The 15,674-nt window shown below is 43.5% G+C and overlaps 1 protein-coding gene across 1 annotated transcript in view; it reads right to left on the bottom strand.

Annotated features, from left to right (window-relative positions):
- AVEN (apoptosis and caspase activation inhibitor) overlaps positions 1-2,199 on the bottom strand; it is a 192,784-nt gene extending 190,585 nt beyond the window's left edge. The window contains 1 exon segment of the mRNA XM_021099909.1: positions 1,565-2,199. Coding sequence (XP_020955568.1) covers positions 1,565-1,813 — 249 coding nt within the window. The 5' untranslated portion in view covers positions 1,814-2,199.

Genomic DNA, 15,674 nt, shown 5'->3' with positions numbered 1-15,674 from the left:
TTCATCAGAGACGAGGAAGACAGAAGCACCTTCATTCACTCAATTCAACAAGTTAAAGACACTTGTTATTAAAGGCCCGCGTGACAGACACTTTAGTAAATATCAAAGGTACCATTACCACAATTACTGTTAAAACACTATCCCTGCAACCAAAGTGTGTCCACTTTGATCTCAGTAAAGCAGCGATTGGTTCACAAAAATATGAGATAAAACACAGTTGAGTCAAGGGCAGCTGGGTGTAAAGTCAGCTCTGCCACCAGCCATGGCAGCTTAAGGAAGTCAGTTAACCTATGAAAATGAATATTTTATAATTATAAAGTATATATAAAATAAAATTGTTATAAAGTTGTTTAAACAACTTCAGGTTGCTAAAAAGAGTAAGTTGTAATAATGTTTTACATATATGTAAATAATGTTATAAAGGCAAAATGTGATAACATGGTGTTTGCTAGACTGGTCAGCTCCCTTTATTTCCTGGTGATCTGATTCTAATTTCTTCATATTTCACTAAAATTTTACTCAATACCTACTTTTATCCTAACAAGGTTAAATATGCTGCACTTAAGTTCTATGATTTTTTTTTCCAACTCTATTCTGTATGCAACTACTATCTTTAGGGACATCTTACCTGCTATGCCCTTAAGATACTACTTCAGTAATGGGAAATTTTAACTCAACCAAAAACTACAATAATTTTTTACTCTATGCCATGAGAATTCAAAATTTAAAGACAGTTTTGTACTACAAGTGTTAAAATAACAGCAGAACAGCTCATAAAGACAGTAATTTAACTCCTTTAGCTAGAATATCAGTAAAAATGTGCCCCAAATCGTTCCCTGCTCCAAGCTATAAGACATTTCCAATTATGAATGTGTGAATATTGTTACTAAAATTGAGACCTGACTGCGGAAACATTTACAGATTGGGAATTCCGATAGACAAAGGCCACTGGCCCCAGATTTCCACACATATTAATAAAAAGAGAACTATGCTATTTAAAAAGAGAACTATGCATCTGATCCCGTCCCCAAATATTAAGAGTCCAGTCCACTGGGGTCATTCATGCAATAAAAATTTATTATGCGCCTACTGTTTGCCAAGCATTGCACAGGCAGTGAACAAAACTGACCCTAAAATCCCTTCCCTCTAATAACAGAAATGTCAACCGTAAGGTAAGGCACCTGGAGCACAAGTCCTGGCTGCCCGCACCCCACAAGGGTTAATCATACTGACACCTCACCCAAACCCAAGGGGCCCCCTAGACTTGCGGCGCCAACACAGAGCCGCGGTCGCTGGGTCCTTTAATGACGGGGCCAGGACCCCTTGGGAAGGGTGGGGAAGTCCACGGACCTGACCCTCCAGGTCAGCCCAGCGCAGAGGAGGCGATCGGAACACAGCCGCCAGCGCCACGTGCACACCCCGGTGCGCGCCCCCGCAGTCCTCCGCCCGAGCCGCGCAGGCGCCGCCGCAGCCCAACTCACGCAAGCCCCGCGCGCCGCTCGCCGCTTCAGACTCGTGGCCCGGAGCCCCACCCGCCCCGGTCCCACCGGCCGTCGCCTCTTACCGGCGCGCTGACCTCGGCGCCCCGGCCTCTCGGTTCCCGGCGGCCGCCTCGCGGAGCGCCTCCTCCTCGGCCTCCGCGGCCGCCCCGGAAGCCCCGGCCGCGACCCCGCCGGCCGCCTCCATCCCCGCCGCCGCCGCCTCTCGCCACCGCCGCTGCAGTGGCCGCCCGCTCGCGGTCGCGATCCCCGCCGGGCCGGCCGCGGCCGGGTCGCCGACCCCGGCCTCCCCGATTTCCTCGGTCCGCCTGCATCTGGCCGCCGCCGGCGGTGCTGAGCACGCAGGAGTCGGGCAGCCGCGGAGACGCCCTTGCCCCCACCGGAAACGGGCCGCACGGAGGAGCCGCGAGCGACGGGCCCCGGGTGGCAGCGAGCGCGGGGTGCGGGGCCGGGGCTGGAAGCCGGCCGCGGCGGGGGCGGGGCGGGCCCCCGGTCCTGTCAGGTGGAGCCGGAACCGGGGCTGGGAAGAGCCAGGGGTTCAGAGAAAAGATCCGACCAGTGGGACCTGAAAAGGCGGGGGCAAGGAAGGTCTGGGGGAGGGACCGTAGTAAGTAAAAGACGGGTTATAAAACAGTTTGTGTAATATGAACTCGATTTTTTATTAAAAGAATAGATAGTTATGGCGTAGCTGCATAAGAAGCGGTCTTAAAAAGTATATAGCAAAATGTCGCTAGTGGTTAACTGTACGGTGAGACTTCCAGTGAGTTAATTCTTCCTCTTTTTCTGTTTAGTCTCCTTATCTTCAAGAATGAATATGTGTCATCATTAAAGTTATACTGAAGTCAGGGTTAGGTAGAAGGTATGGAGGAAAGGCGGGGGGGGGGCAGTCTGAGGTGAGAAGTATGGGATGCAAGCAGCTGGGAGTAGAGAGAACAGTGCAGCCTGTCCTCAAGAGAACTGTAGAAATGACTGCTTTAGCGCACACTTATTGAGCACATGAGCATTTAATTCTCCTGTCAGGCCTATGAGGCAAGTACTGCTGTTGTTCTTGTTTTGCTGATAATAGCCCTGGAGAGGTTAAACCACTTGCCTAATGTGACACAGCTGGGTAGTGATGGAACTGCCATTCTAACTCTGGCAGGCTGACAGCAGTCTATTCATGTATGTGTCTGTCACTTACTTAGTAGAAATGTTTGAGCCTCACCCATGTTCGGTTTTTTTGGCTACGCCCTCAACATGCAGAAGTTCCAGAGCCAGGGATCAAACCGGAGCCACAGCAGTGAGAATGCTGAATCCTTAACCACTAGGTCACCAGAGAATTCCAAGACTCACCTGTGTTTTAAGTTTTAATAGTTTGTTCCTTTTTATTGCTAAGCAGTAAGTAGTCCATCATATGGATCTAGTGTTTTAGCCAAGGGGGAAAAGGACAGTTGGTTATATGGATATGTGGGAGCCATTGTTAACTACTATGTATTACAGAAACCACATAAACACAATACAAAGAAGGGCTAAGAGATCAAATCAGTGTTGCAAATCAAGTGTTTTCTTGCCAGTCCTTTCTGTCCTGTCTTACATCCATATATAGTTAACATTATTCATTGCTTCTAATTGTCCATTCTGTGTTAGGCTGAGTGCTTGATCTTGAAGTTTTTTTTTTAGGGCTGCACCCATGGCATATGGAGGTTCCCAGGCTAGGGGTCGAATCGGAGCTACCACTGCTGGCCTATGCCACAACCACAGCCATGCCAGATCCGAGCCCCGTCTGTGACCTACACCACAGCTCATGGCAACACCAGAACCCTAACCCAGTAAACAAGGTCGGGGTTCGAACCCGCAACCTCATGGTTCCTAGTCAGATTCGTTTCTGCTGCGCCTCAATGGGAACTCCTTGAAGATTTTTTAAAAAAAGTAAAAAGGCTCTGTCCTTGCTCTCAAATAGCTCACTTCCTACAAGGAAGGAAACTGTAAACAGGTGATTAAACTAGTGTGCTGAGGGCAATGAGAGGTCCAAGGTGAAGGCCCAAAGGAAGAAAAGTTAGCTGCCTAAATGAATAGCCTCGGGCTTCATGAGAAACAGACCCCAAGGCCTGATGTTGAGCAGGAGTTTGCTAGGTTCATAGGTGAGAGTAGGGAACCAGTGAAGGATTGTAAACTGGAGAGAAACAATCTTAACACAGCATGGTTCTAAGTATCTCCCATGCAGCACTGTCTTAAAACCTCACAGCAGCCCTATTTGGTAGTACTAGTGTGGTCCCTATTTCAATGATGAGGGTATAAAAGAAGTAACTTCAAAAAATCACACAGCTAGTAAACAAACCCAGGACAGTCTGGCCTCAGACTCTGTGCAGCTAACCGCTCTGCTCAAAACCATTCTGTAGAGGAGAATCAGAATTCTAGGCAACCATTAGGAAACTACTGGAAGAATCCAAGTCACAAATAATTAGGGCCTAAATTAAGACCCAAAAGAAAGATAATAGGACAGATAGGAGAGAATTGATAGACTTCATTGTCCACTTGTCAGGGTGAGAAGCAGGGGTGATTTCCCATGTGTTTTGCTTCAATGACCAGGTTATTAATGATACCACTAGCCAAGAGGAAATACAGGGTTGGGGAGGATGTGTGTGAGGATAATAGTATTTTTTAAACATTTCATATTTTCCTGTTATTTAATAGTTAACATTTTTGTCAACAGACACTATTCTCATACAGTACATCAATTTTCCTTTTCCCTCTTTTCCAGCCTTTCCCTTTTATTTCTCCACATCCTATTGCCCCCCCCCCCTTTTTCCCCTTGTCTGGTGAAATTAAGACCATCAGAGGTACTCAGGATTAAGTTATTCATCCTCATGCTAAACTCTCAAATTCATAATCCCACCCCTAAAGAAACACTAAACAGGAAGATGGGAATAGTAACAAAAGTTTCATCCTTTCCTCTGCACCCCTACAAAGGAACTAAAAGGAGAAGCCACTGGACAGCCTGGGCCCTCATCCCCTGTGTGGCTAGGAACTATACCGATTTGGTACATTATCTCTTCCTAATCCTACATGCAGTGACATGAAGTTGGTTGCTTGAAAAAGTGGGACTTTTTATACCACAGCCATTGGCAATTTTCTGCAAATCAGGACTTTGTTGGAAGTGGGGGCAAAAACAGGTTGTTAAATATTTATCAGCATAGCACAGATTCGGGCTCTCACCAAGACAGCACAAATCAGGGCTTCTTAACTTTGGCACATGTAGGGCTGGACCAGTTTCTGTAGTGGTAGTGGCTTGTTCTGTGCATTGCAGAATTTCACAGCATCCCCAGCCTCTACTTGCTAAGTGGACCCTTCCCTCGCAAGATGTGACAACCAGACACTTGTCCCAAGAGGCAAAATCACCCTGGATGAGAGCCACCAGCACAAATTGATTTAACTATATAACTATCCCCCAAGAAGCTTCCAAAATTATGAAGTTGAAAAGATAAGTGAGTTTCAGATTAAGCCAACTTTGTTAGGACACAGACTTGTTTGTGCAGAGTAAGAGCTAATATTTGTTTAACATTTACTTTTTGCCTGTGCAATCACAAACTAAGTTTTTTTTTTTTTTTTTACTGCCTCACCCAAGGCTTATGGAAGTCCCCAGGCCAGGAATCAAACCTGCACCTCTACAGCAACCCAAGCTGCTGCAGTCGGATTCTCCAGCATACTAACTTAGTTAACCTTCATTAATATTCCTATGAAGTAAATGCTGTTATTTCTATTTTACAGATAAGAAAACTGAGTCACAATGGGGTTCAGTAATTTGCTCAAGCTAATGAGTGACAAAACAGATTCACACCCAGTCTGGTTTCAGAATCTGTGTTCTCAAGTCTATGCTGCAGATGCCATCAGGGAGTCCAGGGACCACATTACCTGCCCCCCCCCATCTATTAATTCAAGGGCTTTTTTCAATTCAACCAGGAGTGTTTAGGATACAGAGACTGGAGGTCCCCTGCTAACACTTCCTAATTGGAGGACTGGCAGAAATCCTTTTAACTAGGATGTTGAGTATGCTTTCCTCATTTGATTCTGATCCAATGGGAACAGTGTCTGTCATTAAGGATGAAAATGGCACACAAATACCTATTGCATTGCAAAAAACCAGAGACCTTTTGGTTTTATAAATAATGAAGGGAAGGAGGATTTTCTGCTATTGCTTGTACGTGATGGTCCTGATTTTAAATATATGCCATTGCATGAATAAAAAATTCAATGTTCCCTTAGGTAGTATTCATGAGACATCAAAAACAAAGTCCTGAATTACAAAAGTAATTCCTTAAGGAAATAAACTGCACTTTTTGCATGTGTTAAAATATATATGACCTTTTTTTTTTTTTTTAATAAAGGAAGCCAATTCCTTAAGTCAATAGTTGTCAAAATGTGAACCGCAGCATAGCATACCTGGGAACTTATTAGAAATGCAAGTTCTTGGGCCTCACCCCAGAATCAGAAACTGTAGAATGAGGCTCAGCAATCAGGGATTTAACAGACCTCCCCACCCCGCCCCCCAAACCAGGTGATTGTGATCCATGCTCAGGTTTGAGAACCACTGTATCAAGCTAGTATTGGGCGTTTAAACATCACAAGAAAACCGCCTATTTCCCAGTCCAAGACCATGGATTTTATAGGCTCTCACTGCTCCAAGTAGATGTTATGATAAGACTTTTTAATAAAGGCACTGTCCCTTGCAAATACAATTTTTATGGGGGAAAAAAAATCACCTTCCTGATTCTTTGTAAGCAGGCAGGTTTTCTATACTTGAGTTGATTTCTGAAGCATAGTCTATGAACAATGCAAATAGGAAAACACTATTAAGTTCTCTCAAAAAGATGTCATTTTATTTACTTTGTGTTTTGAACAGCTGCATCCACTATTGAGGTGTGTGCTCAGGCTGCTGGGGGAGGAAGCCTGGTAGGAGCTATACTTTCAGGCCAAGATCTCTAGCCTGTAACCTGGTGAAGATGAGGGTCAGTGAACCATCTGTCAGCTCACAATGGTGCGAGTGGGAGTCAGGGGTAGAAAACTCCCCAAAATGAACAGAACAAAATCCTAACATACAGAATTCACAGCTTGATCCCTTCTGCTCTCTCACTCTATCCTCACTGCCAGCTGCTGATCTTGCTTTCTATTTCAGAGAGAAGTGGAAGCAATCAGCAAAGACTTTCCAGGGGTTCCCATCATGGTTCAGCAGGTTAAGAACCCAACTAGTATCCATGAGGATGCGGGTTCAATCCCTTGCCTTGCTCGGGGGTTAATGATCCAGTGTTGCTGTGGCTGTGGCTATGCCAGCAGCTACAGCTCCAATTCAACTCCTATCCTAGAAATTTCCATATGCTGTGGGTGTGGCCCTAAAAAAAAAAAAAAAAAAGGAAAAGAAAATGACTTTCCAGAGTTCCCTCCGTGGTGCACTGGGCTAAGAATCTGACTGCAGCAGCTCAGGTCACTGCAGGGATGCCGGTTTGATCCCCAGTCCAGTCTAGCACAGGGAATTAAAGGATATGGCATTTCCACAGCTTCTGTGTGTGTCACAGTTATGGCTGAGATTCAGTCCCTGGCCTGGAAACTTCATGGCTGCAACAATAGAGAGATAGAGATAGAAAGAGAGAGGGAGAGAAAGAAGAAAGAAAAAACTTCCCACCACTGCCATTACTGCAAGTCTCAGCCTATCTAAATCTGTGCCACATACCCTGCCTCCTCTCCTGCTCTTGAGGAGTCTCTGTTCCAGTGTGAGTCTAGTGCCTCTATTACAGCACTGGGTCCTATGCCTGCTCAACTATTTGAGGACATCTCTCCAGCAACTACCCCCACTCTCTCCTACATGTCAGTGTTTATCCTCTAAAGGCTGCAAAGATGCCATTTTTCCACCTTTCTTAAAAACAAAACAAAAAACCTCTTGGTCCCACGTCCTAATCTACTTTCTGCCCCATTTCTCTAGTTGTTTCTAGCACAAACCTCCTCAGAGAGCCATCTGCAGTACAGTCTCAGTTCTCCTGCACTCAGCCTTTAATTCATTCCACGGGGCTCTCACACTCACCCCTTCACCAGTGTGACTCAGGATCTTTCTCCATGTAACTACATCCAATAGTCAGGCCTCGGTCTTAATCTTTCTTATTTTTTCAGCCTCTGTGGATACAGATGATCACTCTCCCCTCCTTGAAACATTCTCTGGTTGCTTCCAGAACAACACACTATATCCTTTGGAATTCAAAGATGCATCTATAATCCATGCCTCTATGTCTGCTAGGAAGACTTGAACAATATAGCCAAGAGCTCTAGACTTCCAGAATCTCACATAAATCTGTTCGTGGCAGGATGTCCCAGACTTTTTCATGTCATGACACACATAAAAAGATGATAGTATCTGCCAGTACTCTGGGAAAACAAGACAAGACCAATCCCAACAGAAGCTGATCCACAGAGGCAGCTCCAAGGCCTGAGGGTCACAGTGCATGCATTGAATGGCTCCCACTTAACCCTCCCTGTAAAGCAACCCCATCTCTCTTTTCCTATGCCATCATTTGATGATCTCTGTGACAGACTTCTCTGTTGCATAAATGTGGTATAAAGGCTTGACAATTCTTATATCCTTTTTTTCTTAGAGCTGTAAAAGATTAACTACTTCAGTTAAGGACTATTGTATATCTCTTTTACATGTCCTATAATGAACACAGAACATGTTTATTACTTTTTTTTTTTTTGTCTTTTTTGCTATTTCTTGGCTGCTCCCTCGGCATATGGAAGTTGCCAGGCTAGGGGCAGAATTGGAGCTGAAGCCGCCGGCCTACACCATAGCTACAGCCACAGCAGGATCCAAGCCATATCTGCAGCCTACACCACAGCTCACAGCAACGCCAGATCCTTAACCCACTGAGCAAAGGCAGGGACCGAACCCGCAACCTCATGGTTCGTAGTCGGATTCGTTAACCACTGCGCCACGACGGGAACTCCAGAACATGTTTTTAAAAACATGTCACATTACAACTCTGCTCCAGATATTATTGTTAATGACATTGAGAAGTCCTTTCTTGCCCTTTTTTTTTTTTTTTTTTTTTTTTTTGGTCTTTTTAGGGCTGCACTCACAGAATATGGACATTCCCAGGTTAGGGTCAAATCAGAGCTGCAGCTGTCAGCCTACCCACAGCCACAGCAACACTGGGTCTGAGCTGGATCTGCAAACCACACCACAGTTCACGGCAATGCTGGATCCTTAACCCACTGAGCGAGGCCAGGCATTGAACCCAAGTCCTCATGGATAGTAGTCAGGTTCATTTCCGTTCATTACGGGAACTCACGAAGTCCTTTCTTAATCACCATATGTTTTGGACAGCAGCCTATTCTATCAAAGTTTAGATAGAACTTACTTGAAGACAGAAACCAAAAAAAGCAAAGTCCAGAACCTCCCTTACATTTTGTCATTGGAAGTCCTTCCTGATATCTAACCTAATGTTATTACCATACACTTAAGCTTACTTTCCATGATTTTTCCTTGAAGAGGAAGGAAGGGGGAGCAGCTCAGGAATACTCTACATAACATGAGCTGGTGGTGATGATGTTCTGATATCACTGGATATATGCTATTAAAGTTTTCCACCGTGGTTGCTATAGAAACAGTGAATCATGGCTCAGGCATAAAGCTTCTCAGAGAAAAGGTATTTCAGAAAAAGCAAAGCCCCAGAAGTCATCAAAGCCACTCCACAAGGAAAAGAATTCATTTGGTACACAGTGTTACCTTATTTGGTTTTTATGTTGCCTTGCTTCATTTGTAATTTATTGACAACAAAGAAGCAAGGAAGTAATCTGCCAAGGTTGAGAACAAGACTTATCACTCTGGGACTCTTGTTTTCTGTTCAGTAGTAGAAAATAAACTTGGGATGCTTATCTGCTCTCTGCTGATGGTAGCACCCTAGAAACAAACATACACTTTACACTATGGTGAAAACTGGGAACTTTTAAAGTTTCAATAAACGAAAAGAACTCAGAATTCTCACTCCCAAGATAACCACTTAGATTTCATGTGCCTTCACAATACACAAAAAAACATTGAATTACCCCTCCAAAAGCACAATCCTTTACTCAGAAATCTTTTTTTTTTTTTTTTTAGGGCCACATCCAGGGCATATGGAGGTTCCCAGGCTAGGGGTCGAATCAGAGATGCAGCCTATGGCCTACACCACAGCCACAGCAACGCCAAATCCAAGCCGAATCTGCAACCTACACCACAGCTCATAGCAACGCTGGATCCTTAACCCACTGAGCAAGGCCAGGGATCAAACTTGCATCCTCAGGGTGCTAGTCAGATTTGTTTCCACTGAGCCAGGATGGAAACTCCCAGAAATCTTTTAATGATTCTGAAGTTTATTGTGGAAGACTATCCTGCCTGAAACTCAGCTTCATCCTTGCCTATTATCCAGCTATCACAACAAAAAGAAATCAATCCTTCAGTCATGGAACCTACCTCATGTCCCAGATGCCTTTGTCTGTGAAAAAGATCTGTCCATTCTCAGCAGCTGAGGAATCAGGAGAAATTGTTCTCTCAAAGATGAGGCAGCGGAGTTCCCATTGTGGTTCAAGAGGTAATAAAACCAACTAATACCCATGAGGACTTGGGCTCGATCCCTGGCCTCACTCAGTGGGTTAAGGATCTGGTGTTGCAGTGAACTGAGGTACAGGTCGCAGACGAGGCTCAGAATCAAGTGTTGCCGTGGCTGTGGTGTAAGCTGGCAGCTACAGCGCTGATTCAACCCCTGGCCTGGGAATTTCCATATGCCTCAGCACGGCCCAGAGAAACAAAAAAAAAAAAAAAAAAAAAAACCCAGGGGAAAAAAATGAAAAGAATAGAGGGAAACAAAGTTGGAAAGGAAATATATATTCATTTCAAATAGGAGAAATAAAAAGAACTCAAATGTCCTTGGGAGGCAGAGGGAATCCAAATTGTTACTGGACATGTCAGTCGGAAAACTCCATTTTCAACAGCGCATTCTAAGCTATGGTTCCCCTTTTCTACGAAGTTCAAAAATTATCCTCAGCCTTGCTATTTAAAGTACAGTTCATGGATCAGCAGCACTGAGAAGGTTTGAGATGTGTGGAATTGCAAGCCCTGCGCTTCTGCAATTTAACAAGATCCTCCAGGTAACCCATCAGCATTTTGAGAGGCACTGATTCTGGTGCTGGGGATTCTCCAGTTCTAATGTGCTCCCAGGTGATGCCAGTACTGCCCCTCTACTAACTGCACCTTGAGTAGAGAGGACGCTGGTTTTCCACTCTGGCTAAACCTGAGAATCACCTGAGGGACTGCAAAATGACATGCACACAGGTATCTCCCACATGGATTCTGAGTTGACAGGTCTGGGGTGGGGCCCAGGCATTAGTATTTTTCAAAAGCTCCCAGATGATTCTAATGAACGGCTTGAGGCGAGATCCGCTTACCTAGGCTAACTCTCCATTTTGCAATAATTAAAACCCCAACAGATATCAGAATAAGACTTGGTATATTCCCTCCATTATCTCACTTGGGAGTCCTCCAAACAATTTTGTGAACAAATATTGTTGTACCTGTTTAACAGATGAGAAAATTATCTGAGAGCTGCTTTCACTACATGAACTTACAGAACAGCTAAATAACTATTTCTCTGGTTGAGAATAGAGGGAAGTCAAGGTCTAAAATTAATACGATACCCAATATTTTCTACTGTACATCTACAGGAACAGCCTGAATTCATTTTAAAGGATGAATCACCAATTCCAATCTCTTATGTTTATATGTGAGGAGAATGAGGCCCAGAAATTTGTCTCAAACTGAAATGAGAGCTCAGATCTCCATACTCCTAGTTTAGTATGTTTCCTACAAAACTGCCTTTCCCACATGTGATCGACCTTGTGGGATTCCACAAGATACTAACAGATTTCCCCCCGGAAAAAGTCAGATACACTAAGCCACCTCTGGGTTAAAGCAAATTCAGTAGTATCCTTGACCTCAGGTCAAGGTCAGCCTTCACCAGGCTCATGTGTCTTCTGAGTCTCTGAGAGCTTTATATAATGAATGCATGGTATATCCTCAACTTATTTAACTATGGAACCATTTTTTTCTATCAGAAATCTTGAAGTAGTCCTATTCCAATGAGCAGACTTTGGAGAGGACTTCGAGCCTTCAAGGCTATTCTGCTTGAGTGGTTGGGAATAATCAGCTATCCCAACAGAGGCAGGGCACCAGCTATAATAATGAAAGAGAAAAGTACCATTAACCCCATGAAACATCTAAAACACCCAGCTCAAAGGTGGCCTTATTGTTTTATTCCACCTTGTCCCTTAAGAGGCCATGCCTCAGACCCATCCACAACAGGAAGAGTCATTGTGAAGTCCTTCTGGAAAGATTGCTACCTTGTAAACTGTCAGTATGCAAAACGCTTAACCCAGATCATCTCATTTAATCCTTAAAACAGGAGTTCCCACCATGGTGCAGTGGGTTAGGAACCCGAATGCGGTGGCTTGGATCCCTGCCGAGGCGAAGGTTGGATCCCTGGGCCAGGTGCAGTGGGTTAAAGAATTCAACACTGCCGCAGCTGGGCATAGGTTGGCAACTGTGGTGGGATTTAATCCATGGCCTGGAAACTTCCATATGCCTTGGCCATTAAAAAAAAAAAAAAAAAAAAAAAAAAACTTAAAACAATCCTATGAGGAGAGTTCCTTTCACGGCTTAGTAGTTAATGAACCTGACTAGGATCCATGAGGATGCAGGTTCAATCCCTGGCTTCACTCAGCAGGTTAAGGATCCAGTGTTGCTGAGAGCTATGTTGTAGGTCAAGAGGTGGCTCAGATCCGACATTGCTGAGGCTGTGGTGCAGGCCAGCAGCTACAGCTCCGATTCGACCCCTAGCCTGGGAACTTCCATATGCCAAGGGTGCAGCCCTAAAAAGCCAAAAAAAAAAATCCTATGAGGTAAAGACTCTTCATAGCCCTACCTTAAAGTTTAAAAATCTGAGACTTAGAGAGGTTAAGTAACGTGTCCAAACTCACACAATATGTAATAGAACTAGGTTTTGCCCAACACCAGATTCATTTGTATGACTACGAGATGATGTTACCACTATAAATGATCTTTTCCATTTATTAAAGTGTTTGTTCCAGGAGTTCTCCTGTAGTGCAGTAGGTTAAGGATCTGGCATTGTCACTGCAGTGGCCTGTGTTGCTGCTGTGGCTCAGGTTCGATCCCTGGCCTGGGAACTTCCACATGCCACAGGCTTGGCCAAAAAAAAGTGGGGGAGGTGGGTATTCCATTTACCAGACAGAGAGACAGAGTTTTTTGGAAATTTTTAAGGATTGTGAGGGCTAACAAGTCTGAAATGTGCAGTGCAGGCCAGCAGGCTGGAAATTCCACCAGGAATCAATGTTTTTGTCTTGAACCTGAAGGCAGACTGCTTCAGATTAGCAGTCTGAATAGCTTCTTTGGGGACCTCAGTCTTTTCCCTTAAGGATTTCAACTGATTAGAGGAGCCCCATGTTATGGAGAATAATCTGCTTTACTCAAAGCCTACTGACTCAAATATTAGTCACACCTACCAAATACCTTCACAGCAACACCTAGACCAGGTGTCAGACTAAACAACTGGGTACTGTAGCCTAACCAAGTTGACACTTAAAATTAACCATCCCACTATGTAATATACAAAAAATCATTAAAGTATAGGTATCTTAGATTGCATAGTCCAATTTTCTTTTCTTTTTTTGTCTTTTTGTCTTTTTAGGGCAGCACCCATGGCATATGGAGGTTCCCAGGCTAGGGGTCTAATTGGAGCCGTAGCTGCCGGCCTACACCAAAGCCACAGCTACGCCAGATCTTTAACCCACTGAGCAAGGCCAGGGATCGAACCCGCAACCTCATGGTTCCTAGTAGGATTTGTTTCCCTGGAGCCACGGTGGGAACTCTGCATAGTCCAATTTTCTGGTTTTTGCAAGTGAGAAAACAGATCACAAAGGATATGTCCTTAGTGAACACATGTGTTCACAAAACATGCACACTCATATTCCAGAACCTTTCATATATTGCTCTCTATCTTCTAATAAAATTAAGTAGAAAATGAAATCCCTCCAAAACACCATTTGTTTCTATTTTGAAGACTTGATTAGAAAGATCAGCAAGCAGTTAGTTCATTTCATTACTTCTCTCCAGACTAATGTCCTACACCCTGAATGTTGGGACTACCATCAGAGCAGATGGGGAATCTGGAAAAAGCTGACACTGTTCCCCTTGAAAGCAGACTTCTCTCTAGTTCACACTCCTGTCTCTCCTACCCACTCCCTCAACCTTTCTAATCTCATGTCTCACTTAGGCTTTCTTCAACTTGATGTCTCCTTTTGCCCCTAGGCTTGCAGACAAGGTTTTCCACTTTGAGGCTGAAACACTCTTTCCCCAACTCACCCACATGCACCCCTTTTGTCTGGCTCAGGTGATGTATGCTTAAGTCTCAGTGGAAACATCCTTTTCTCAGGATGTGCCACCCCCACCCCCAGTGAACTCGGTTAGATGTCCTTCACATGTATCCTAATGACATGCAGGACCAACCCTTGTATTTATTACCTGTTTATTTATCTATAGCCTGACTAGTGATATCCCCAGCATTAGAGTCTGTCACATAAAAGACAGTCAATAAATATTTACAGGGGGGAGAAGAGAAAGGAAATCAAGGAGAAAAGAATTTCTGTAGGTCCTTTCTTGTATTGCATGGCTTAAATCTGACAGTCTCTGATAAATTTGCCAGTCAATGATAAATTGTAGAGTGTAGAGCAAAACTGGTCTTTTCTAGTGCTAGGGAGTCTCTATCCAGTGACCTGGCATCTGGGGGATTTGCTTTGCTGTCTTTTGGGTATTGATTTCAACAGGGAGTTATCAGTATATGGTAACAGGAGGCTAGACTAGGATGGTAGCAGCAGGAATGGAAAATGACCCATAAGAGGGATATTTCATGGGTAATCTGGGCTGCCTTCTCTGGGATGTAAAGGGGAAGGGTGCAAGATCAGGAATTTGGGAGAATCTGATTTCTGATACAAGGCAGTATCATCAATTCAATTCCATACTGATGTGAGGTATTATGAAAGCATCTAAAAATACAATTGAAAATATAAAACAAAACCAAGAAAATGTACAGCGCTTCACAAATTTATCATCTTTATAGAAACTGCTATTACCAAAGAAGTGTCAAGACTGGCCAGGAGGCAGAGCAGGTATACATGATGGGTCATCAAAAAGACTCTTCTCCCTTCTCTATCTATCATCATGTAAAGTACCTGGAGTTTTGTAATTAAAATGATATTTTTCAAACATCATCAAATATATATATTGTATGCACATATTATATCTTCATAAGGAAAGATAAAAAATGGTAACAGTGGTTACCTCTGGAAAAGAGGGGTTGGGAGTTAGGAGGTCAGAAGTGGGAGGAAGGCTGATCTTTTACCTTTTATATTTTGGTACTTAATGAAGCTTTTTAATCATGTTTCTAGATCTTTAATCTAGAAAAGGAAAGTTTCCTTTTATTTTTAAAAGTTGAAATTTGTCATAGGGAGATGATTAAATAAATTATAGTATATCCATTAAGTGGGATAATGTACAGCACTAAAATGAAAAAAAAAAGACAGCTTTGAGCCAAAAGATGTACTGATCCAAAAGATGTCCATGATGATTTGTTAAGCAAAAAACAAAATTCAGAGTGTAAACATTAAAAATTCCCCATTTACCATACTACCCAAAGCAATCTATGGATTTAACGTGATCCCTATCAAATTGCCCATGACATTTTTCACAGAACTAGAAAAAAAAACCCTAAAATTTATATGGAATGATAAAAGACCCAGAATTACCAAAGCAATCCTGAGGAAAAAGAACTAAGCTGGAGGCAGAACTCTCCCAGACTTTGGAGAATACTAAAAAGTTACAGTAATCAATACACTGTGGTATTGGCACAAAAACAGAGATATGGATCGATGAAACAGAACAGAGAGCCCAGAAATAAACTCACATACCTACAATCAATTAATCTTCCACAAAGGAGACAAGAATATACAATAGAGAAAAGACAGTATCTTCAGCACATGGTACTGACACAGGTAAATGAAATTAGAACACACTCTTACACCATACACAAGAATAAACTCAAAATGGCT

Source organism: Sus scrofa, chromosome 7 (genome assembly GCF_000003025.6).
Source record: "Sus scrofa isolate TJ Tabasco breed Duroc chromosome 7, Sscrofa11.1, whole genome shotgun sequence".
Taxonomy (NCBI): domain Eukaryota; kingdom Metazoa; phylum Chordata; class Mammalia; order Artiodactyla; family Suidae; genus Sus; species Sus scrofa.
The sequence above is the reverse complement of the archived record's forward strand: the minus strand, read 5'-3'. Positions and strand labels throughout refer to the sequence as shown.